The sequence below is a fragment of the Corythoichthys intestinalis genome, chromosome 9, assembly GCF_030265065.1.
Source record: "Corythoichthys intestinalis isolate RoL2023-P3 chromosome 9, ASM3026506v1, whole genome shotgun sequence".
NCBI lineage: Eukaryota > Metazoa > Chordata > Actinopteri > Syngnathiformes > Syngnathidae > Corythoichthys > Corythoichthys intestinalis.
In genome coordinates, this window is record NC_080403.1 from 11080366 (window position 1) to 11106423 (window position 26058).

At 39.3% G+C, this 26058-nt stretch overlaps 1 protein-coding gene across 1 annotated transcript; it reads right to left on the bottom strand.

Annotated features, from left to right (window-relative positions):
* Positions 1–141: 141 nt before the first annotated feature.
* slc25a34 (solute carrier family 25 member 34) lies at positions 142–21366 on the bottom strand. Its single transcript, XM_057847160.1, has 6 exons — positions 21224–21366; positions 16416–17071; positions 13541–13606; positions 9428–9580; positions 9201–9338; positions 142–4172 (listed from the first exon to the last, which is right to left on the bottom strand). The coding sequence occupies exons 2-6, from the start codon at positions 16830–16832 to the stop codon at positions 3984–3986; spliced, it is 963 nt and encodes a 320-aa protein (XP_057703143.1). The 5' UTR covers positions 16833–17071; positions 21224–21366; the 3' UTR covers positions 142–3983.
* Positions 21367–26058: the final 4692 nt, after the last annotated feature.

A 26058-nucleotide genomic window follows, 5' to 3' on the forward strand; every position in this document is an offset into this window, starting at 1 on the left:
TACTGACACTGCGTTCCAAAGGTCAAAAGTGATTTAGCAGTGATTGTCAGTTCAATCACCGCTTGATGAAAGAGGCTGAAAATCCACTCAAATAGAAAGTTATACACTCAAACTGTGTCATGTAAAGTAACGGTTCAACATTATGTATAATTGATTTATTCATGTTTAAAAAAAAAAGCATGGTCATGGAATTACATGGAAACCTGAAACTAGCACATGTAAAAAGTCTGTTAATACAGAAATCACACACAAGACTATTAACTTAAACATTCTCTCAGTGTGCTTTAGAAATAAAATACACATTTAAAATCTGGACACATTTTTTGTAACTTAAAAAAAGTCAAATTCCAAAAATATTCACACTCTCACATCACATCTCATACAAATCCAGTGTTTAAAATTTATAGTTGATTACAGTAACTGATAAATATGACACTTGATTTTAATCATGTAGGGTTACTAAGAACCTGTTTTAAATCTTTGCCTCCCAAGAATATTATCTATTAACAACACCTTTTAAAAGTCCATTTATAAGTGATATTTCTTGTAAAGTTCACACCACCGTTGTTAGCAACTCAGCAAAATTTAAATGATAAAAAATAAATCATCGCCTTCTCTTCAGCTGGGTATGAAACCACGCCCAGCAAAACTAAATCCATAGACTTCATAATGATATTGACAGGACACATTCCTCAGACACTGCGCCATGCCTTCAAGTAGGGGGCCGTCCCACACTCCCCTTCAGTTGGTCGAAGTCGGTCGCAGTTATTCTCAAACACATGCAGCGATCCAAAGCCGAATTTAGGTAGAAAAAGAACGAAAGCTGTACAGCATACAAACAGGAAGAATTGTCTCAGGAGGGATTTGTTCGAAGATTCAAAGTAATAATTATATTTTTCGTGCCATGCATGCATTTTGAAACGTTGTAAAAAAAAATTAATGGGAGAAATTAACCGCTACGGCATTGGCGTCATTATTCACAATATTTACGTAGAATAAATTGTAACTGTCGAGTACAGCTCTTTGATAAGGTGTGGTGATAAGGCGGCACCACAGTGGCTTAAAGACTAGCAGCACATTCGACATATTTACGTAAAATAAATGCTAACTTCCCGGTCCTTTGCGCTTTTGACAAAAATCGAGACTGTTTCACGTCCATGTCTATAAAGAATTCAGAGATTTAAGCGTTTATTCACAAGAATTTTCAACGTAAAAAGCTTTTTGTGGTGATAAGGCAGCGCCACAGTGGCTTAAAGACTAGCAGCACATTCTACATATTTACGTAAAATAAATGCAAACTGCCTGTTTTTTTGCTTTTAACCAAGAATCGAGACTGTTTTACGTCCATATCTATCAAGAATTCAGGGATTTAAGCATTTATTCACAAGAATTTTCAATGTAAAAAGCTCTTTGTGTTTCCACGCGGTCATCTTTGACGGAGATAGGCCCCCTATTAATCGGCCCCGTGCCCTGCGTCCCGTCGATATATTATGAAGTCTATGACTTAATCAGAGAAGAGCTCTACAAACTGGAAAAATAGATGCAATTTTTTCTTTCCTAGGCCTACACATCACTATAAAGGTCTTTAAAGGGAAAGACAATGCCTAGTATATGCTCACCGGCCACTTTATTAGGTACACCTGTCCAACTGTTCGTTAACACTTTATTTCTAATCAGCCAATCACATGGCGGCAACTCAGTGCATTTAGGCATGTAGACATGGTTTAAGACAATCTCCTGCTGTTCAAACCAAGCATCAGTACGGGGAAGAAAGGTGATTTGAGTGACTTTGAACATGGCATGGTTGTTGGTGCCAGAAGGGCTGGTCTAAGTATTTCAGAAACTGCTGATCTACTGGGATTTTCACGCACAACCATCTCTAGGGTTTACAGAGAATCGTCCGGAAAAGAAAAAATATCCAGTGAGCGGCAGTTCTGTGGGCGGAAATGCCTTGTTGATGCCAGAGGTCAGAGGAGAATGGCCAGACTGGTTCGAGCTGATAGAAAGGCAACAGTGACTCAAATAACCACCCGTTACAACCAAGGTAGGCAGAAGAGCATCTCGCACAGTACGTCGAACTTTGAGGCAGATGGGCTACAGCAGCAGAATACCACGCCGGGTGCCACTCCTTTCAGCTAAGAACAGGAAACTGAGGCTACAATTTGCACAAGGTCATCGAAATTGGACAATAGCCACAGCCTACCTGAGTATTGTTGCTGACCATGTCCATCCCTTTATGACCACAATGTACCCAACTTCTGATGGCTACTTTCAGCAGGATAATGTGCCACTTCGTAAAGCTGGAATCATCTCAGACTGGTTTCTTGAACATGACAATGAGTTCACTGTACTCAAATGGCCTCCACAGTCACCAGATTCCAATCCAATAGAGCATCTTTGGGATGCGGTGGAGCGGGAGATTCGCATCATGGATGTGCAGCCGACAAATCTGCACCAACTGTGATGCCATCATGTCAATATGGACCAAACTCTGAGGAATGCTTCCAGCACCTTGTTGAATCTATGCCACGAAGAATTGAGGCAGTTCTGAAGGCAAAAGGGGGTCCAACCCGTTACTAGCATGGTGTACCTAATAAAGTGGCCGGTGAGTGTAAATTACCTTCACGAAAAAAAAAGTTGCTCCAAGTAGAGTTGTCCGATAATGACTTTTTAACCAATAACTGATATCCCGATATTGTCAAACTCCAAAAATTGGATACCGATATCAAACATGCAGTAGTGGACTGAACATAATGTATTATGGCTAATTGTATTGTCAAGCCCCACAGGATGCTTTAATAATGATAAATCTGACTTCAAGGTTTTCCAAATAAACATTTTGTGAAAAATAAGAAAACAACTGAAGTTATGGGAAAAAGTTCCTATATTGCACCACTATGCTTATTGCTAAAATCACTTTGCTCTCATAACAAATCTTAGTTTGGAGATATCTAATAGTAAATAACCATAACTGCGGTGCCAAGCTGTGACCAGCCCTTGTACAAAGGCAGAAGACTTCTACATTCACTTTGAAGGCAACATGCATATTGGCCCAAAACCGCTATTTGGAAAAACCGATGTTGATATTATCCAATATCATTTTAAAATGCTTTTATTGGCCAATATTATCGCCTACCAATAATGCCGGACAACTCTAGCTCCAATAGCAGTATTTATGATTACAAATTTCTTAGACCTTTGATCATGAGAAAATTATTATTAATTGTATTATTTTTCGTTATTCGTTTAAAAAATGACACCGCTTACGGGCACAGCCATTTTGTGATGTTAATTTACAGACTGATAGACTTGAACACAGGTGCTCACGATAATGTGTATTGACGACTTCACGAAGAAGGACAGGTATTTTAATTCACATTTGATTGGCAAAAATAGTTAATTGATTAAACTTCTGCCCCCATGTTGGCGGCCATTTCCTGAAAATACTGACTTTTGTTTTTCTACACTATTACATGTCAGCAAAATGAAATGCTGCGATTTTTCAATGTATTCAACAAGATTCTTTCCACTGGGATGGACATGATAAAGCTGTCATCTTCCTATTTAACTCACTGGCTGACATTGACGCTGTTAGAGGAACCAGATCTGCTCTAAAAATGAACTGTTTTTACAATTACCACATAGTAAGATTGGTATATCAGCACTTAAAAACCTGAACAACTTCTGTCAATGGCAGTGAATTAGTTAAGTCAATTGATACCATCTTGTATCTCTCCTAGCCCGAAGAGATAGATTAAACTGTAACTGCAATACTACTCACTTATTATCATTTACAGCTGCCACAACACAACATGACAATCTAAGCGTTTGACAGCAGTTTTTGTCTGAGCAGCACATGTTCATAGTTGGTCAAGTAGTTCTTTGTTAATCCTTCTTACCAACCTCCCTGGGACAGTTGCGCGGAGTTCAAAGTTCATAGTTTGCACAATGTTGCAAAATTGGCTGCATTCATTTGACTGGATTCACCCCTGCTCTTGGCTCTGCATGTTTTTCACAGCGTGTTGCCTCATCAGATCCCAGAAGAGCATGCTGAGAACTGTGTGAGGAGCCAAGCGCAGAAACACTGGGCCCATGCCTTTGTACAGACCAAGCAGGCCTTCAGCTTGGCACACCTTTAGCATACAGTCTGAAAACCCATTGTAGAGGCGACCCTTGGAAATTTGGGAGAAACAAACAGAAATCAAAGCATTTGTCTTAAAAGAATCTATATGCATTATGCTGGATCTTACATATACAGTGGAACCTCCAAAGTCTTTGTACTTCCTATTCACTTTTTGTGCTGTTTTTGTAAAATTACAAGATAGACAATGACCATGGAAAAAGAAATGAAGCTTGATTGCAAGGAACTAAGTGTTAAACACTTCAAAAGCGGCAATGTTACTGCTGACTACAATATTTTTTAACCTGTCTTGTTCAGCTGCTTGACACAGAGAATGGAAATCTGAGTACCCGATTGGTCTGAACAGTTTTAATGTATCACATGGGAGTATGACATACTCCCATTGTGATCATTCAACGTGCATGGTTTATTAGGAGAAAGCAGCCAACAGGGGTTATGGGGAGACCGAAAAAAAGAGAATAGGAGAGCGATACATTGAACGCCTACACAAACTATGAGTATGTTGGTGCTATTGTTAGCTAGTTGTATTTCCAGTTGACACCATGTGGGGGGCCTGATGACCAAGGAGAAAGAGGGGGCGGAGGGGTCAGAAAGACAAGTGATTGGGAGGGGTGAAGTGTACACAAATTAGCCATATGAGATGTAGAGTAATAGTTGCGTGAAACCCTTGTGAGTGTGGATATGTTGGCATCCTATTCTATGCTGCCTGTTCGCTAATCATAACACAGTTTCTCTACTTGAGTGTGTCTAATTGCACCGAGTCATGTGATAGTCATGCAAACGGGTGGAAATGCCGCGCAAGCCACCCCAGGGCTACTCCTTCCCCAGCCAATCGGGGGTGGGAGCCGTGGGGGTTGTGGGGTAAGCCAGCGCAGCCCATCCCTCGCCGCCGTCATCCCGCCGGGATCCATGGTTAACCTTCAGGGATGGGATGAGGGGAACCGCCACCACCCGTCACGCCTTTATTTTGTATTTGTACATTAAGTAAACATTTCTGTTGAATAGTATTTAAAATGATTTTTTAAAAATTGTATTTATAATACATATAAATCTTTATAAAGCTTTAAATCTCATACTCTGTACAATGACAAAGGCTTTCTACAGTATTATATATATATATATATATATATATATATTTTATTTTTTTAAAAAAATATATTATATTTGTATATCTATCCATAAAAATACATTGAAAATTGTTTTTATAAAATTATTTCTAAATACAATTATTATTGCCTACGCAGCAAAAAAATACACGCCTGTGCACACGTGCGCACATGTGTCACTCTAAACCAGGGGTGCCCAAGTCCGGTCCTCGAGAGCCCCTATCCGGCTTGTTTTCCATGTCTCCCTCCTTTAACACACCTGAATCAAATGATCAGCTCATCAGCAAGCGCTGCAGGAGCCTGAGAATGATCCGGATTATTTGATTCAGGTGTGTTGGAGGAGGGCAACATGGAAAACAAGCTGGATAGGTGCTCTCGAGGACCGGACTTGGGCACCCCTCCTCTAAACCGTTTTCAAAAGTTGGAAACTCTGAAGATGTGTTGCTGCCACCTATTTTCGTATTAAAATGGTGATTTATGGAACATTAATGTTGTCACATTATTGTAAAACAAATACAATGACGGTCATCAAATGTAAATACTGTGTTGTAAATGTATTGGCATTTTAATACAAAAATGTAGCGCCACACAACTTGAAATACAGGTTCGTGTACACCAAATGTGGTTTGTCCACAATTGTCTATTGACAAGTTTCTGAGGTACTTTCACATTTCTGCTCAGGACTTCCGTTTTACACTTTCCTCATCCAAAACGTCAGTGGAGCTAGAGTAGCATTACTCATAATCTCTCAAAAAAGAAAATTTGGAAATATCGCATCCATTTGCCATCATCACGACATGGGAAGACAACATATTCATGAAGGCAGATGTGGAACCAAGCCCGTGCCACCACACAGACCGGGTGTTTATATAGCCATTTTGCCGCTAGTGTTACGGAAGGTATGTTCTTCCTATCCCTGCATTTTCATGTGTCCGGTGCTCAAAAAATACTATTGAGCATGAAACGACTTGTTGTCTCATATTGTTATTATGATGATTGTAATTATCATGATGTTTAATATTATTGACTACAATTACTGTACTGCTGTGGCTGCAACAAATGCTGTCTGCTGCTACCCTGTTGCTAATCAGTACGTGTAGGATGGCATAATTATGTAAACGCATAAATGCTAGTTTTTAGTTTGCTTGTTTACAGGTGGAAAACGTTGTAAGGGAAGACCACTCGATGTGCTTCACAACAACACTAACTGTACGTCAATGGACATATATGAAGACTGTGCATTCTACTTTGATGACGAAAGGCTTGACTTATGCTCCACCTTTGTTAATATTTTTCTAATAATGTTTATAAATTGTGATTTATTGACTTGTTTTCCACATGCACCAATCGTTTTAAATAAAAAAATAAATCGAATAATGTTGTCCAAATGTTTTATTGCGATCAATATCTGCAATAAAAAAAGAATGGCATACTATTTTTGTTTATATGTACATACCTTGTAGTATTTACTTGTAACAACAAAATCTGTCAGCCCTTCTGGATTCGGCAACTGTAATATTATTTGTAGGGCTGTCAAAATTATCGCGTTAACGGGCGGTAATTAATTTTTAAAATTAACCACGTTAAAATATTTGACGCAATTAACGCGCATGCCCCGCTCAAACAGACTAAAATGAATGTACAGTGTAATTATGGTGGTCCTAGCCCACACTCCCCTCTACTGGCTTTTATTGTTGTTACACTTCCTGTTTTATGTGGCATGAGCTCAACCTTGGCAGACCTGGGAGTGCACCTGCAGCTTATCACAATCAACACTGCTTTTAAGGAGCGGCCTGGGCAGCAAGCAGGTGCCAGATGATTCTGCCAGACGCCAGTGGTACATCCGCCGACAACGCTTGTAGGATTTGACCATTGTTCAATAAAAACCCTTCACTCCACTTCCGTTTTCTGGTCGCACTTTGGTCCACATCAACCTTGCCAACTTTACCTTGACAGTAATGTCCGCTTGTTACTTGTTTTTTGGTGTTTTGCGCCCTCTGCTGGCGTTTGGGTCCAACTGATTTTATGGGTTAGTACCATGAGAGAGCATGCTGTAATTATTGACATCAACAATGGCGAGCTACTAGTTTATTTTTTGATTGAAAATTTTACAAATTTAAATAAAACGAAAACATTAAGAGGGGTTTTAACACAAAATTTCTATAACTTGCACTAACATTTATCTTTTAAGAACTACAAGTCTATCTATGGATCGCTTTAAGAGAATGTTAATAATGTTAATGCAATCTTGTTGATTTATTGTTATGATAAACAAATACAGTACTTATGTACCGTATGTTGAATGTATATATCCGTTTTGTGTCTTATCTTTCCATTTCAACAATAATTTACAAAAAATATGGCATTTTATAGATGGTTTGAATTGCGATTAATTAGGATTAATTCATTTTTAAGCTGTGATTAATTCGATTAAAAATTGTAATCATTTGGCAGCCCCAATTATTTGTAATTTCACCTCATTTTGATCAGTCAAGTGTTCGGTGTATCAATACACCTCACGTCAACACAGGCTGACAGGTTGTTGTAATTTTGTCCAAAAATGATCAACGAAGTGATAACAACAAACATAAAATCTTTTATGTAGATCCTTAGTTTTAAAGATCCTCATCCTTAACTTATTGTCTGTAGCTGGTTTCGATTTAAGGTGTATGGCGTGGCAGATCCACACTGGCGCTTTGAAGCTGGACGCCGTTCAAAACATTCCCCTTCCAACCATATATATATATATAGGCCCTTCCAGGAGTTCGCGCACAGCACAGAAAGTCTCGGAGTCTCATTTATGTCATGCTGAATCCATTTTTGGAGATTCCGTGGATTCCTCTGGTTTGTGTTTGCAGTTTTAAGTTTGTCAACACACTGCTTACTTCAACCGCACTTCATGTTGTTCTTTCTAAACCGGACGTTCGGAGCAGAAATTATCAAAGATGGCGCCGCCCATGTTTTGCTCAGGGAACTTGTTTTTAGATTAACAACTTTTATGACTATGATCAGAGCTATGAGCAATATTTAATGTGTGGAAAAGAACTATAGTATCATATGGGTATGCTAAATCTTCAGATCGCCTGCAGCCATTTTTCGTTTATCAAGAAATTCGAAGAAAATTTTTTTAATCAAACCCCAAAAAATCCACCAGACAGCAAGAATGACCATCTGCCCCACTAAATCCTCTTCCAGACGTGCAAAACAATCGAACTACATGTACAGTACGCTCATTGTTGCCACACGCTTACCATGAAGCAACGCGGGAAATGTAAGCAATGACGTTACTAAAAGATCCTTCTATCATTCTCGAATATTTTTTGCTGCTAAAAAGAAAAAATCACACTAAAGCAAAGTTGATCCTGATAATGCACAAATAAGCTGTTAAAAGTTTTTATCAATATTGAAGTGAAAATGAGTTTAAATGTTATTCGTCACTTTGCAAGTCAATTTACATTGTGCGCCCCAAAAATTGAAGGTTAGGGGCCATTGTCCTCCTATAAATTTTTTTTTAAAAATGTCAGCTTGAGTTGATTGCATGCCTCTCCATAACGATAGTAAAAACTAACTACAAAATTAAAATATTGAAGCAAACCTGCAAATGTAGCCCTTTGCAAATTATGTTATTTACACACAGAGATAATGATTCCCTGCTGCTACTGAGTACGTCCTGCCAAACACTGGGCAAACAGACAACCATTCTCACAAGGAAAATTCAGTCTTATGCAGTATAAATCATATTAGCATGCTTTTGGACTGTATGAGGAAACCAGAGTACCCGGTGAAAAGAACTGCGAGGCGGGCATGTTAGGCATTCACAGTGGGTTTTATGATGTAGACAATTTGCGCCTAAAATGAATTGTCTATGGGAAAAAAACTGCAAGAAATCGGGGGTGAACCAGCTTGTTTACAAACTCTGAGGTTTCAGTGTAAATGTCAAACTTCATACCCACCCTGTGAAACTCATCCACTGGTTGGTTGTAGAGCCGCGTACTAATGACATCAAAGGGCGTCATGGTGATAGCCACAGCAACCCCGCTGATGCTGGCTGCTATTAAAGCCACAAGCCAGCTGGCTCCCGGACTAAACCACTGCGAGGACAAAACGGAAAAAGTTTACAGCGGCTCCTGGATCACGCGTGTCCGAAAATGGCAGCTGTTTATAGCGCCGACTACCGCACCTGGGAATGCGACACCCACTCCTTGGCCGAGGTGAAGGTTGCTAGTTGTGCAGCTGAGCCAACCATGACGCGAGGCACGGCCCCATTCACACCCCTCCAGAGTCCAATTAAACCCTCTTTTCTATAAATGGTAGCAAAGGCATCAGACACCCCCTGCAATGAAAGAAAAGCTCAAACAATAGGTGACAAAAAAAAGCACACACCAGAGTCAGCTACAGTTGGGTGTGAAAGGAAGGGAACTGAAGAAAATCCACGCAAGCACAATGGAGAACATAGCAAACACATCACAGATGTTCTAACCTTGATCTACCTTTAATGGGGATGTGTTAACTATGCTGCTTCCGTCATAAAATACTCTCACTCGTAGTAATAGGTTACTTTAAGACCGTACCTTAAAGTAGGGGCAGAAATAAGTGGGGTGCTCACTGCTCAGGGTGCGATCGCACCCGGGTCCGGTTTGGGGGTGTAAAGTGGGTGTGGTTGGGCGAGGGGAGGATCAGACAGAAAGGTAGATATGCGTGTAACTGTAATATACAGTGATCCCTCGTTTTTCACGGTTAATGGGGACCAGATCCCGCTGCGATAAGTGAAAAACCGAGAAGTAGCGCCCCCCCCCCATTAAAAAAAAAAAGTTTAAAAAAAAAAAATATATATATAGGGCTGTCAAAATTATCGCATTAACAGGCGGTAATTAATTTTTTTAATTAATCATGTTAAAATATTTGACACAATTAACGCACATGCCCCGCTCAAACAGATTAAAATGACGGCACAGTGCAATGCCAACTTGTTACTTGTGTTTTCGGGAGTTTTGTCGCCCTCTGCAGGCGCTTGGGTCTGACTGATTTTATGGGCTTAAGCACCCATGAGCACTGTGTAATTATTGACATCAACAATGGCGGGCTACTACTTTATTTTTTGATTGAAAATTTTACTAATTTTATTAAAACGAAAACATTAAGAGGGGTTTTAATATAAAATTTCTATAACTTGTACTAACATTTATCTTTTAAGAACTACAAGTCTTTCTATCCATGGATCGATTTAACAGAATGTTACTAATGTTAATGCCATCTTGTTGACTTATTGTTATAATAAACAAATGCAGTACTTATGTACCGTATGTTGAATGTATATATTCATCTTGTGTCTTATCTTTCCATTCCAACAATAATTTACAGAAAAATATGGCATATTTTATAGATGGTTTGAATTGCGATTAATTGCGATTAATTAATTTTTAAGCTGTAATTAACTCGATTAAAAATTTTAATCGTTTGACAGCCCTAATTATATATATATATATATATATATATATATATATATATATATGTATATAGTATTTTTTTCTTCTTCAATGTATTTATTCAGATCTATCATCGGAAAGGGATACATATAAGACATGTTTTTTTAATCTTTTTCCCTAAAGTATCATTTAAAAAACTTTTATGAATATATATATATTTTAATAACTGTTTTTAAGCACTTTCAATGTAATAATTATGATAAGTCTTAAACATGTTACTGTCCCATAGAATTATTTGTAAACAAGAAAAAAAGTAGACGCACAATCCATTTAAAAAAAAGTACAAATAAAATGCTTGGCTTTATTAAATGATTCATTGGGTGTCCACTCAAATCCGCTCCAGCTGCTCACTTACATACAATGAGTTGCCACAGCAACGGTTTAACAAGTTAAACGATGATTGACGCATGAAGCGCTTAGAAGCTCTCTGGCAAGATCAAAGCTTAACTGTCAATCATCGTTTACTTTAATAAGCAAGCCCAGTTCACTCTCTGATGAACAAAGAGCAGGGATAGGGAAGGAGGGAGCGTGAGACTGCGGCTCGGGACAGCTGATCTATATTTATATGTATTTTTATAATTGAAAGAAAATCCGCGATGGACTGAGGGCACGAAGTAGCGAGGGATCACTGTATTACCCACTCCCCTGTTGGACGATCTACTCGGGGGTTCCCGTTTATGCTTGTAGCACCGTGGCCCTGTTAACATTTGTTCCGCCACTGCCTTGCAGTGACCCAAAACTCAGCTTCTTGCCTATAACAATTTCGAGGAAGATTCTTTTATGATCGCCTTAACCGTTCAAGTCACATGGATTCTGATATTTTCAAATCTGATTTACACCACTTTCGTATGTGGTTTGAAATCCACCATAGATTTGATTTTTTTGTAGTGCGACTCCGTTCTGAACAGTCAAGTGACCCTAAATCGGTGCGGTGGCGGGACAGCAAAGTGGTATAGCTAACGTAAGCTTTTGGTAAGTGTCAAAGGCATATAGATTGATATTAAAGTAACGTCTGGCTTGAGCTCATCATTCCAACTGGAGGCTTGCCTGGCTGCAGTTGTAGAAATACAGAAAATTAGAGAGCCTTAAAGCTAGATTTAAGGAGGGAAAAGACTCCAATCAACTAAGTAATCAGAGACTGATAACGTGTTCATTTTACAAATGCCTGAATAAATTGCTAGGCAATATACCCAGCATGTTAAGGCTGCTCGTGACTTCTTTTGTCACCATGCACCCATGCACACATGGACTGTGAGCTTGTAAGCATGCCACACACTTTTATGGACGCTATAGAACACAGAGGTGGGTAGTAACACGTTACATGTACCCCGTTACATTTACTTGAGTAACTTTTTGAGAAATATGTACTTCTAGAAGTAGTTTTGCTAAGCCTTACTTTTTACTTTTACTTGAGTAGATTTGTTGGGGGAAAAAAATGCTACACTTACTTCGCTACTTTGGGCTTAACAAGAGTTGTTACATTTTCTCTCTTATTCTTCGTATTAGATTTATAATTTTTTTGGCAGGGATGCCAAGAGTAGTTTGACCAAATTCACCACTGAGAACAATAATCTCATGACTAGCTTGCCATTCTACGATCACGCGAGCCTGTTCAATCACGTGGCGTCTTTAAAGCACCGTAAAAAAGGAAGTACAGTATTTGACATAGAGCGCTGCCCTCAACATGACTCGAAAGCATGGATTTAAACCTCTCTCCCAGTTTTTATTTGGCACCTACTGACTACGGAAAACTGGAGATATGATCCTTTTAATTTCAAAATAGTAACTATGAAGGAACTACAGTATTCACTATTCAAACTGGGAACTATTTTCTCCACTAGAGGGCACTCATGCTCTTTGGACGAAGAATGCTTCATTTCTGTCTTTTATTTCCTCTCACCGGAATTCAGTGATTTCTTTTTTGTGTTTCTGTAATGGGTTATTGTACAGTATCATCGTAACAACAGTTGAGTATTCTTTTCACTGTAGACTTTTTTTACTTGCACTTGAGTACATTTTTTTGGATGACTACTTTTACTTGAGTAATATAATTTTGAAGTAACGCTTCTCTTGAGTAAAATTTTTGGCCACTCTACCTACAGTGGGGAGAACAAGTATTTGATACACAGTCAATGGGAAAACCCATTGGCAGTGTATCAAATACTTGTTCTCCCTACTGTACCTCTGATAGAACATATCAGTCAGAATGGCCACGTAAAAAGATAGGATATGACACAAAACACATTTTGGATTTGTGCATGTAGACCTGTGGCCTTTATAGCCTCTGTGACTCAATAAAGTCAGTAAGCAATTTCTTCTTGTTGTTTTTTACCATGACTAGAAAAAGACATGCCAGTGAGTAGTGTCATATCATGTACTATGTGTTGACACTTTACATTTCTTTGTTTAGTTTGACAGTAAACTTCAACTAAGAGTAGGATTAAACAGCTGAAGCCACACTTTTGAAATTTAATTTTATCCCCCATCCATCTTCTTTCACTTTATCTGGGGTTGTATCGCAGGGGAAGAAGCTTCAGCATGAACTTCAGACCTTTCTCTCCCCAGAGACTTGCCCAACTCCTCCACTGGGATTTTGAGGCATTCCCAGGCCAGCTGGGAGGGACTGACCCAAGAGTGTCTTGTGCCTCCTTCCAATGGGAGGTGCCCAGAACACCTCACAAGGGAGGTGTTTCGATTTTTTAAAAATTTTATTTAAAAAATGAATACAATTCTTGTAATTCACGACACAAACACAATTGTATTGTTCAAACACAATGGAATTGGATACTTTAGTGTGTTGTTCATACCATGTGATTATGCTGATGTCCCACTGCTATCGCTTCTACTGTTTGAGCCTGCAGATGCGTCTTTACCTACAAAAGAAATGGACAACATCAGCTGTTCATGCCACGATTTACAGCATATTAGGGCCGTATTCCCATATTGTTGTTTGTCTGTACTCATTTATCATCTGTACCGCTTATACTCAAGTGAGTCGGAGAGCTGCTGGAACCTATCCCAGCTGACTATGATTAGGAGGTATGACGTACCCTGAACTGCTTGCCAGCCAATCACAGGGGGCACACAAACAACCTTTTACAGTCACACCTAGCAACAATTTGGAGTATTGACTTCAGCTAAAATGCAGGTTTTGGTAATGTAAGATGAAACCAATGTACCTTGATAACACCTGCCCAGGCACAGGAAGACCATACAAACACCACACAGGAAAGGCCGGAGTCCATGATTGAGCCCCTACCGTTTTTTAGTTACTCGGAAACATTATATGATGATTTTCAAAGCTTTTTCACTCTGGAAAGCTGAAGTTTATTTGAGATAAATCAGAGGCACTTGAAATGCTATGTGCGGACGCCGATATAACATGAGATTACGTGTTCATTGTGAACACAGCCACATACTGCACACATTCAACATAAAAATGTGTGCAGTCTTCTGCCACCACACCATATTATCTCAATTCTTTATTTGTGCTTCCTCTCTCTAAAAGACTTTTAATTCAATGTATTTATACAAGTTTTCCTCACTCGAATTGTGTACCTAATTTTATTTATCAAAAAAAAAAAAAACAACAACAACAAACAAACAATTGGCATTCCAGCAGGGGTGTACACATTTTTTAAGAACCCTTTTACATGTGGATAATACCGGAGTCAGATTCTGTAGGAATTACATTGCACATGTTCTACAGTAATGTATACCAGGCCAGTGGGTGGGTTTACACGATGTAATGGACTATATATAATGCATATATACATAGCAACTGGGATATAACATGTCATCGGACAGTATTGTCTTTCCATGAGTGTGAGTAAATAATGACGACAAGTAAGGCGAAAGACAAGATGCTTAGTAACCCCAGGACTGTGACATGCACAAAAGCCAAGCTTTTGTGCTTTCATAGTTTGCACTCGAGGTTGTTTGGCCTTCAAGCGTAAATTTGCTGAAATATGTCATGTTAGAGGAATGGAGGAAAATAGTTGCAGGGCATTCAGCAGACTTGTTTTAAGTCAACATTAGCGCTGCCGACTAAAATGACAATTTGTACTGAAGAACAATGATGATGACGTGTAATTTTATGTTTGTTTCAGTCACACATTATCATGTTCATCAACAGGATGTGATGCAGTTTTCTTCTGTGATTTTGTTCACCACCGTGAATGAAGCAGTTCTTAAATAAACAAGTTTCAATAATCCATTCAGGAAGTAGGATGTTTTCATTGGGAAGGACCCTGAAGCCTCCAGTTTAATCATTGTACATCTTACAATGAGGCTTAATGGTGTCATAATAATAGTAATTGACTATCAAGGTTTGGAATCTTGGTTGGAGCAGTTGCAGTGGAAAATGTTTTTTCCATTCAACCATCCATTATTTCATGCAATATCGACAGTATATGGCTCAGCCTGTTTGGGTTCTTCATAGTACCTAGAGTCTTTTCCATGAGATTTGGAGAACTGATGCATTGCATTAAAGTCAGCTATATGTGAACCACTATGCTACCAACGGTCCAGATAATTTTGATGTGATTAAAAAGTTTAAAGCATCTTTGAAGCCACATTTAATTATATGACATATAATTCAGAAATTAATTCTGCTTGTATGAGTAGTTTATTAGAAAATGTATTCATTCAAAATGTAAATGATTCTGGACAGGGTTTTTTGGTTCCATATTAATTTACAGTTTCCTTATGTTATTTGTATATATGTTGTATATCTTAAAATGGACTATTATAATTTCATGACACACAGCGGATTTTCTTGTGAGAAATCAACATGGGTCCCGACTCCCAACAAGGTTAGTGCAGGCGGTGAAAAAAAAGATAAAGGTGACGCTTACCATTGAATTAAGAAGGAAATGATAGAAAAATATGAGCGTGGTGTGAGTGAACTGGCCTGACAATACGGCCGGTCTCCTCCGACCTCCGTTTGTCAGTTTCTATAAGGTGACAATAAAAACTTTTTTTTTTTATTTCCGATTTATTATTATTATTATTATTACTACCGGTATTGTACCTTCAGCAAGGAAGTCGCCAGCTTCGTCAGGTTTTTAATCATTTATTTCAGAACTTCTGCAACACAATACGGCTACTGTCCACCGTAGCCCAGGCAAACAACAACATGAAAAAAACTTCCTACTCTACCAGATCTCTCTCTCTCTCTCGTCAGTCACACGGTGCGTTCAGGAACAGCATGCAGAACACAACCGCCACATTACAAACCTATACGTTACATTATTATTATTATTATTATTATATTATTCCGATTTGAATTTATTAATTTAGTTGTTTTGCTTTATGTAATTTCTATTTGCAACTGTACCAGCAGTATATATTAAGGATTTAGCATAGGTTTTTTGGGTTGTGGAACGAATGAAAGGAATTAGAATGTATTCTTATGGGAAAATCCCACCTGGCATAGGACCATTTTGACTTACAAACCAGGTCCTGGAACTAATTAAATTCGTATGTAGAGGTACCACTGTATTTGTTTGCTGTTGTTGTGTCTCTGAAACGTGAACACGAGCCTATCATCTTGTCCCATTGTGATTCAGTTACCAAATAGACTTAAATTCCAACACATGAGACATACCGCACAATGACCAATATCTTCTACAGTAGTTGATATAGAGGGGGGAAATTGGGAAAGAAAGTTTCTTAGCTTACCAAATAGGCAGGAGAGGCAATAAATGCCCCAAGCGCCCCAGCCCCCGCTCCTGAAAGGACACTTCCTCCATGGTATGATGTGATCCCCAGAGCTTCACAGTAGGAATAAGTACCCAGCCTCACGCCATTCATCACACCCTGGTAGATCAAGCCGACAGAGAGACCCTTCTGGAGGCCCCGAAGTCCGTCTGTGCGACCCACCACCCAAAGGGCCTGGAGGACCCCACGGTAGTGCCTCTGGTAGGTGCCTCGAGCACGCAGCTCTCCCTGAAGCTGCAATCGTGTCTTTACCACTTCTAAAGGGTTGGTGAAGACACAGGCTGCACAACAGGCCAGAGCGCCCAGGGCAAAGTCCAGAGGTGGTAGCGGTGCAGGAGCGAAAATGGCACGAGGTACAGGTGACACTGTAGAGGCCATTATGTGGAAATGGCTACCAAACTTTTAAGAAATTTGCAGGAGGGCACTTGTCATTGTCATGTCGTAGAGGAGACAGTCACACTTTGCCCCAAGAGATATCAGTGGACTTCGTCAGGAAACAGCTTGAGTGGAACTTTGAAGCCAGTAAGAAATGATCAACCACTTTAGCATGGCTGACATGTTGCATGCCATTCTGCTGCGTTTACAGCTTCCTTCTCTTGTATCAAGGGATGCGTCATCTGCAACAAGAAAATGCATTTCTATGAATGTCAAAATAATATTTGGATTGGTCACAGTGTAGTCCAGGCTACTATGACTGTGAAACCATATAAATGCATAATCGCTTCATCCTGTTGTTTTATATACAGTGGGGCAAATAAGTATTTAGTCAACCACCAATTGTGCAAGTTCTCCTACTTGAAAAGATTAGAAAAGGGCCTGTTATTGTCAACATGGATAAACCTCAACCATGAGAGACAGAATGTGGGAAAAAACAGAAAATCACATTTTTTGATTTTTAAAGAATTTATTTTCAAATTAGAGTGGAAAATAAGTATTTGGTCACCTACAATCAAGCAAGATGTCTAGCTGTCAAAGAGGTCTAACTTCTTCTAACGAGGTCTAACGAGGCTCCACTCGTTACCTGTATTAATGGCACCTGTTTTAACTCATTATGGGTATAAAAGACACCTGCCCACAACCTCAGTCAGTCACACTCCCAACTCCACTATGGCCAAGACCAAAGAGCTGTCGAAGGACACCAGAGACAAAATTGTAGACCTGCACCAGGCTGGGAAGACTGAATGTGCAATAGGTAAAACGCTTGGTGTAAAGAAATCAACTGTGGGAGCAATTATTAGAAAATGGAAGACATACAAGACCACTGATAATTTCCCTCAATCTGAGGCTTCATGCAAGATCACACCCCGTGGCGTCAAAATGATAACAAGAACGGTGAGCAAAAATCCCAGAACCATACGGGGGAACCTCGTGAATGACCTGCAGAGAGCTGGGACCACAGTAACAAAGGCTACTATCAGTAACACAATGAGCCACCAGGGACTCAAATCCTGCACTGCCAGACGTGTCCCCCTGCTGAAGAAAGTACACGTCCAGGCCCGTCTGCGGTTCGCTAGAGAGCATTTGGATGATCCAGAAGAAGACTGGGAGAATGTGTTATGGTCAGTTGAAACCAAAATAGAACTTTTTGGTAGAAACACAGGTTCTCGTGTTTGGAGGAGAAAGAATACTGAATTGCATCCGAAGAACACCATACCCACTGTGAAGCAAGGGGGTGGAAATATCATGCTTTGGGGCTGTTTTCCTGCAAAGGGACCAGGACGACTGATCTGTGTAAAGGAAAGAATGAATGGGGCCATGAATCGAGAGATTTCGAGTGAAAATCTCCTTCCATCAGCAAGGGCATTGAAGATGAGATGTGGCTGGGTCTTTCAGCATGACAATGATCCCAAACACCCCCAGGACAACAAAGGAGTGGCTTCGTAAGAAACATTTCAAGGTCCTGGAGTGGCCTAGCCAGTCTCCAGATCTCAACCCCATAGAAAATCTGTGGAGGGAGTTGAAAGTCAGTGTTGCCCAACGACAGCCCCAAAACATCACTGCTTTAGAGGAGATCTGCATGGAGGAATGGGCCAAAATACCAGCAACAGTGTGTGAAAAGCTGGTGAAGAGTTACAGAAAACGTTTGGCCTCCGTTATTGCCAACAAATGGTACATAACAAAGTACTGAGATGAACTTTTGGTATTGACCAAATACTTATTTTCCACCATGATTTTCAAATAAATTCTTTAAAAATCAAACAATGTGATTTTCTGTTTTTTTTTCTTCCACATTCTGTCTCTCATGGTTGAGGTTTACCCATGTTGACAATTACAGGCCTCTTTAATATTTCAAGTGAGAGAACTTGCACAATTAGTGGTTGACTAAATACTTAATTTGCCCCACTGTATGTCTATGTTTCTTAAACCAGTGCACAAGAATGTGAGTGACAAACAGTCAAATTTCAAATGAGTTGTAAGGTAGTGGCAAGCACTTTTCTAAGATCACATATGGACGGACGATGAGATTCTGAAAACTGCATCGCAACATACAGCTCTGGCTTTGTGCATATAATGGATGTTGCATGGTGTACATTATCTTGTAAATTATTGTTCTCTTGATCGCCAATGGTTGGACAAAAGCAGAGATGGAGGACCAGTGCTAGTGCTCACGGTTCGCCACAGCTTGTAACAGGCATTGCAAAGCGGGGGACACCATCGTGGCTTGTAAGAAGCAGGAGCTTAGATTGTTTATTCTACAGGCTTGATGAACTCAACAACGAATGTCGTGACATTTGACACCAAGCATAACATCTCTTACGGGATTTTCTCAGGGCCAAAGTCGGACACAATTACTGTGTTTTTCTCTTTAAAGTGGTGAATATTTTCCCCGGTAGGGCTATCAATACCAATGTATACATGCGGCTCTGTTAAGTTGTTTATAAAATATAAAGTGGGACAGATCTTACATGTTACATTTTTACTAGCAGCCAATAAATAGAAATACGTTTGGCATTTTCATCCTTTTTTTTAACTTTGATCTTGATATCACCTGATTTATATCTGGTATTGATATACAGTGTTGCCTTTACATACGAACATCTCTACATACAGAATTTTCAGGTTAAAACACGCCTCAACGGGAAAATGTCTCTTGTTACGAAAGAAATTTCATGATACGAAAGGAAAAAATACAGTATAGCTGGTACTCACAGCTCCCAGAATTTATTGAACGTAACATACTGATAGCTGCTCTGCCACTGGCTATTGCCTAGCGTTGCTAGCATCCAATTGGCTAAGAGGGACCTTTACTGTATGTGTATGTGTGTATTAGTGCTGCAACGATTAATCAATTAACTTGAGTATTCGATTAGATAAAAATATTCCAATTAAATTTTGTTGCTTTGAGTATTCGTTTAATTAAAGTGGCGTTGTAATGGTTTATTTTGAAAGTGTTTGCATCCACCCTAACCAATAAAACAAATATTGATTAGGGTCGATACACTGCCTTCTGGTTTGCCTCATTTCACATGGCTGAATCAAAATGCTCCCTGTTAAGACTAACGTAAGCTAAGTTTTTGTTTGCGCTAATGTTTTTTAATGCATTCGTAATTTAGTTTATAGGTATATTTAGCCACTTTTTGTGGAAGTATGTGTCTGAACCATTTGTTAGGAGCATTGCAAAAAAAGACGTTAGCATTCATAGCATTTAACCTAGTGGACTTTTGCTATGTAAGTTAGCTAACTGTTCTTTTGTTGTACGTAGATCCTCGTTTATTTTATACAATTTGAGGCTCAGCTCAGGCATTTTAATTTTTCATGTTCCTTATCCGATTACTCGATTATTCGAACTTACTAGTTCATCGGTTAATCGACTACTAAAATAATCGATAGCTGCAGCCCTAGTGTGTATCCTAGCGTTCTCTTCATCGCCCCTCATGTTCCGACAGCTTTACATGACTGAATTATCTTTTATTCTTTAGTGTATTCTTTTTTTCATTAACTATGCACAACTCTGATGTGTATTGTGCATGAATCTAATTGTAACATGCATTTGTTACCTGTTTTTGATGCATTATTAAAGATTGATGTCTGAATTTGGGGGGCCTTGGAACGGATTGGGGCATTTTCATGGAAAACTTGTCTCTACTTACAGCAATTTCAAGCTTTAAAAACTACTCCAGAAGCAATTAATTTCATAAGTAAAGGTACCACTTTACTTCCTGAGAGTGAAAAGATTGCTCTGTAGAGTACAAAAAGAATAATAGTTTTCTTTAAAAAATTTCTCCAGTGTCAGAAAATACAAATAAATGAATTGAAAGAGCCATTTTAGTCCATATTTTAATAAATAAAATGTAAATATGTCAAACCAAATAATGTTGTTAGCAGGCAGCATAAAATGATGTTTTATATACAGTGTAATGTTCGAATCTAACACTTCTGAATTAAATTTATGTGTATAACAAGGAACGATTTCGGAATATAAAAAGTGGATGGTAAAGTTTACAATGTAAACGTTACCGCCATGCACACATTTAAATGTCAACAGCACGGAAGAAAATTGTGCTGACGTGGGCAAAGTCATTCAAAAAAAGCAAACATTCTTCTTTTAATTGATTCAATGCCTCACTGAAACGACAATAAAGCAAGTTCGAAGTACACATTCCAATTGCGACCTATGCCTTCCATCCGTGCATGTTGCTCCCTTTGCAAACACTACTTTTCAAAGAAATCCGTTTATTTAAGCCATGGATGGTCCTTGCAGCAAACGGAGAATAATGATGCAGTTAAAGTTATTGAAACTAGCAAATGGGTGAATGAATGACACTCACATGATTAAGTGCCGCATTTCGCAATGGTAACGTCGTTCAGTGAGTAGTCTCACTCATCGACTAGTTTCACTTTGTCCAGGGTTAGAATATTAAATCCAGGTCCAGCTCCATTCTTCCCTTTCCTCCCTGTAAACATGTGTCTATGATCCGGAGGCCGGAGCGCATTCATTGTCAGTGACTCCACCCACCACCAAAGCTGTAGCCAATAGGCACGCTGCCCAGTCAAGTGCAAAGTCTCCCACCTCACCAGTCCAAGATTCTCCACCAATCAAGCGTATTGCACGAACACCCCAGTGGGAGCTCTGTGGGTAAAAGGTTACCGTTGGGGGAGTAAGTGGGGGGTCTTGGGTGAATTGGGGCAGCTCATTGACTCAAGGTCAACCTCACATAAGAGGGTAAACAATCTCAATGTATCAATATTGCACTGTCATGAAATTTGAATGTGACCAAAGATAAAAAATAAGGACAATTTATCATCCCAATCAAAGACTAAAAACTCAAAAACGTGCTAAATGATAAAAGGATTTCGTTCTTTATTATGTAGCCTACTAGGGGGTGGTTGTATACCTGTACACACACGCATTACATCTCAATAAATTATTGTAGAGTATTATTATTGAGTGGATTTTCCTTGGCAACCCATTACAGTGGTAACTCGACATACGGTATGCATCAACATATGACGTAAAATTGGACCTGTCATCTGTCTCGACATATGACGAAATGCTCTCGACACGACGTTTTATGACAGCGTCCCATTCGGGCTGAACGATATTGGAAAAAAATGACATTGCAACTTTTTGGGGGTTTGCCACATATTGTGATATTAAAACTAAAAGAATATTACCAGATGACTTGAATAGCTCTGCTTGGGAAGACTTTGCGGGATTACTAGGACCACATTACATTATTAGAGACGTCCCTATCCGATCACATGTTCGGAAATCGGGCCAATTGTGGCATTTTATAGAGGATTGGAGTCGAATGAAAGGATTGGGTTTTTAATTTTAAAAAAATGTTTTTCTGCTTCATGCTCGTACCCTCCCTCCTGAAAAGAAGTGCGACCAAACTGTTTTTCTTGGTTACTAGTGCAGCTGGCGTTTGGTACTTAAAGTTAACGATGATTGACAAGTTTGTAGCTTTGATCTGGCCAGAGATGCCTCTGTAGCTCTACAATCAAAGGGACAAACAGTTTTCCACCTTGCCACACTCCATTTTAAATAAATCCTGTCGAGGGGTGAAAATGGGCCGAAACAGTCCGGAGCACAGTTCCAGTATAAAATTCGGGGGCAGAACAGTGCTTTGATTCCGAAAGTATGACAGCAACTGTCAAACCTTCATGTTAAAAAAAAACTGCCAGGCTGCCACACACACATCTCCAATAAGAAAACAATCTACTAACATCAGATTTACATACACAAGTGTTAACAGAAGCCTAATAAAGTGCTCGCGTAGCGTCACCCGTTCCTGCTGATATTTATAATTTATTAATTCCACGGAGTTCTCCTAGCGTATGTATCTGGGTCCGTCGAGACAGTCGACTCGTGTTGATGTGCGCAGCAAACCACCCTGCCTGGACTCCAGTTGTCCGTTCAGTTGGCTGACATACTGACATTTGATCAGCATGGATAGTTAGCTCTGATTGGTTGAAATCGCTGTGTTTCTGTCTGCATGGACTTTGATTGTGTTGTTTTAGTGGGTGACTTTAACATTCAAGTTGATAATCCTGAAGAAGGATGTGCTAGAGAGCTTTTAAATATTTTGGATACATTTGGTTTATCTCAGCATGTCACAGTTCCAACACATAACAGAGGGCACATACTGGACTTAATAATATCCAAAGGTCTTAACATCTCTGAGGTCACAGTGAATGATGTTGCTCTGTCTGATCACTACTGCATTATGTTTAAAATGACCACCCCGTCCATCCTCTAAAAAGGGAAACAGAGGTGATTAGGAAGCGTTACATAAGTGATAACACTTGTGCGTTATTCACACAGGCCTATGCCTCACCATTAACCCCTACAACAGCTCCAGTGGAAGAACTTATAAATAGTTTCAGTTCCAGTGTGATGACTGTAATTGACACTATTGCCCCGATTAAGACAAAAACTTTGTCAAGAAAGAAGAGGTCACCCTGGAGAAATGCCATACTAGCTTTAAAACAAAAGCAAGATTGTAGACGAGCAGAACGCAGATGGTGAAAAAACAAACTCCTAGTTTTTTATGATATCTACAAAGAGAGTCTTCGCAAATACAACCAGGAACTGAAAAATGCTAGACAGTCATATTTTTCAGAGATCATTAGTAGAAACACCAACAATACTCGCACACTATTTTCTGTTGTTGACAAACTGACAAACCCACAAGCATCAATACCTTAGGAATTGGCATCTGAGGTGTCCTGTAATGATTTCACAGCATTCTTTACACACAAAGTACTAAAGATTAGACAGACTGTGTGCAACTTCAGATTAACAATTGTTACACTAAATGCCACCCAAAATGTCCCCCACGTCAATCTTAGACAGTTTAGCCTCTTGGACTATGCCACTTTAACAGAAATTGTGTCAAAATTAAAGCCCACAACATGCTGCCTTGACATCCTTCCTTCAAACTTTTTCAAAACTGTTTTTCATTGCATAGCCCCAGACATACTTCAGATTATAAACACTTCTCTCCAAACAGGAGAGTTTCCACAGACTTTTCAAAACTGCAGTAATAAAACCTCTCCTAAAAAAACCTAATTTGGATGCCTCAACCATTAGCAATTACAGGCCAATATCAAATCTGACATTCCTGGGGAAAATTATCGAAAGGGTTGTGTTCGAACAGATCCAGACTTTTGTGATGCAAAACAATCTTTTTAACTCATTTCAGTCAGGATTTTGGCCGCAACACAGCACCGAGACCGTGCTTATCAAAGTCCTAAATGATATTCGTCGGAATACCGATGCAGGCAAATCATCTGTTCTGTTACTTTTGGATCTCAGCGCCGCATTCGACACGGTTGATCACAACATACTACTCAGCAGATTGGAACAGTTGGTAGGGCTTACTGACACTATTCTTCAGTGGTTCACATCCTATTTACATGATAGGGATTTCTTTGTGTCAATCGGAAACTATCAGTCAGAACGAACCAAATTCACGTGTGGAGTCCCTCAAGGGTCAATTCTTGGACCACTGTTATTTAACATCTATAGGCTTCCGTTAGCTCAGATAATGGAACAGTATGACATCTCCTATCACGCTTATGCAGGTGACACACAACTGTACATTTCTGTGCCCCCACATGATTATAGTCCCTTAGTCTCCCTGAGTAAATTCATTCATCAAATCAATGAATGGATGTGCCAGAATTTTCTCCAGTTAAATGTGGAGAAGACAGAGGTGATCATTTTTGGGCCAAAAAAGGAAAGGTCAAAGATAAGCAGGCAACTCAGCACAATGTCACTTACAGCTACAAATCAAGTCAGAAACCTTGGCGTAATTATTGACTCAGACCTAAAATTTGATAGCCTTCTAAAGTCCGTCACTAAATCCGCTTATTACCACCTAAAAAATATAACCAGAATTAAGGGGCTTCTGACTCAACAAGACATGGAAAAACTTATGCATGCATTCATTTTCAGCAGATTGGACTATTGCAACGGTATATTTAAGGGTCTTGATAAAAAAATCAGTCAGGAAGCTGCAGCTTGTACAGAATGCTGCAGCCAGAGTCCTCACAAATACAAGGAAGCTGGACCACATTACACCGGTTTTGAAATCGCTACACTGGCTTCCAGTGAGTCAAAGGATAGACTATAAAATACTACTGCTCGTCTACAAAACACTTAATGGCCTTGGACCAAAATACATGCTTGACTTGTCCTAAGAGACATCTAGACCCCTAAGGTCGTCTGGAACCGGTCTTCTGCATGTTCCAAGAACAAGAACCAAGCAGGGTGAGGCAGCATTTAGTTATTATGCTCCTCACCTCTGGAACAAGTTACCTGAACGTCTGAAGTATGCTCAAACTGTTAGCTCTTTTAAATCAGGGCTAAAAACGCTTTTGTTTAGCACTGCATATCCATAACTGGCTATATATTTCAATCTACCTGCTTTCTATTCCTCTTGTGCTTATCTCCATTGCTGATTTCAATTATTATTATTAGTAGTTTTTGTTTTATTTCTATTTATTTATTTTTATTCTATTTGTGATTAAATGCGATCTTTTGTCTTGGTTTTTACATTGTATTGATTTAAATGTGATTTTTATGATCTTCATGTGATGTAAAGCACTTTGAATTGCCTTGTTGAATTGTGCTATATAAATTTGCCTTGCCTATATGTTCTGCAATTTGTATCATAAATGACACATTAAGCATTACATGCAGTTGTTGTGGTAAACTATAACTAAAATCGAGGTTTTGCAATTAGATGTGAGGAAATGGGGGGCGGGGGGGGGGAATAGGAGATGGACGTTGGGGTTGCTGTATGGTGTTTTTGTTAAATTTTATTTTGCACATCACTGAAAAAAATACAATTTTGAATGAAAATCAGTTTCGTAAGTATGCCTTGTTGCAGTAAGTGTAATGCAGTAGCCTAATTCATGTGTAAAACCTGTAGTGTTTTATTGTGTGCTATAGATACAGTATAACTGCCAAAAGCAGTTTTCTTTGCATATCTGTGGTTTTAGGAGGTTTGAGGGGAAAGAAATCTGACCCTTGAGCTTTACGGCAAGAAATTCTAGCCACCTTCACCCCTGCTTCTGTCCCAGGGAAAATGCCAGTGCTTCCTGTAGGTCCTGTTCAGGAATTGATTCTTTGCACTGAATAATTTTAAATGGC

What these genes read in the sequence shown, in the direction of transcription:
- slc25a34 (XM_057847160.1), bottom strand. Translation starts at nt 16,832, where the DNA reads ATGGCCTCTACAGTGTCACCTGTACCTCGTGCCATTTTCGCTCCTGCA. An exon ending in TTGCCTCTCCTGCCTATTTG is followed by an intron (nt 13,607 to 16,415) that starts GTAAGCTAAGAA and finishes TTTCTTTTGTAG; the next exon opens with GTAAAGACGCATCTGCAGGC. An exon ending in AGTGGGTGTCGCATTCCCAG is followed by an intron (nt 9,339 to 9,427) that starts GTGCGGTAGTCG and finishes TTGTCCTCGCAG; the next exon opens with TGGTTTAGTCCGGGAGCCAG.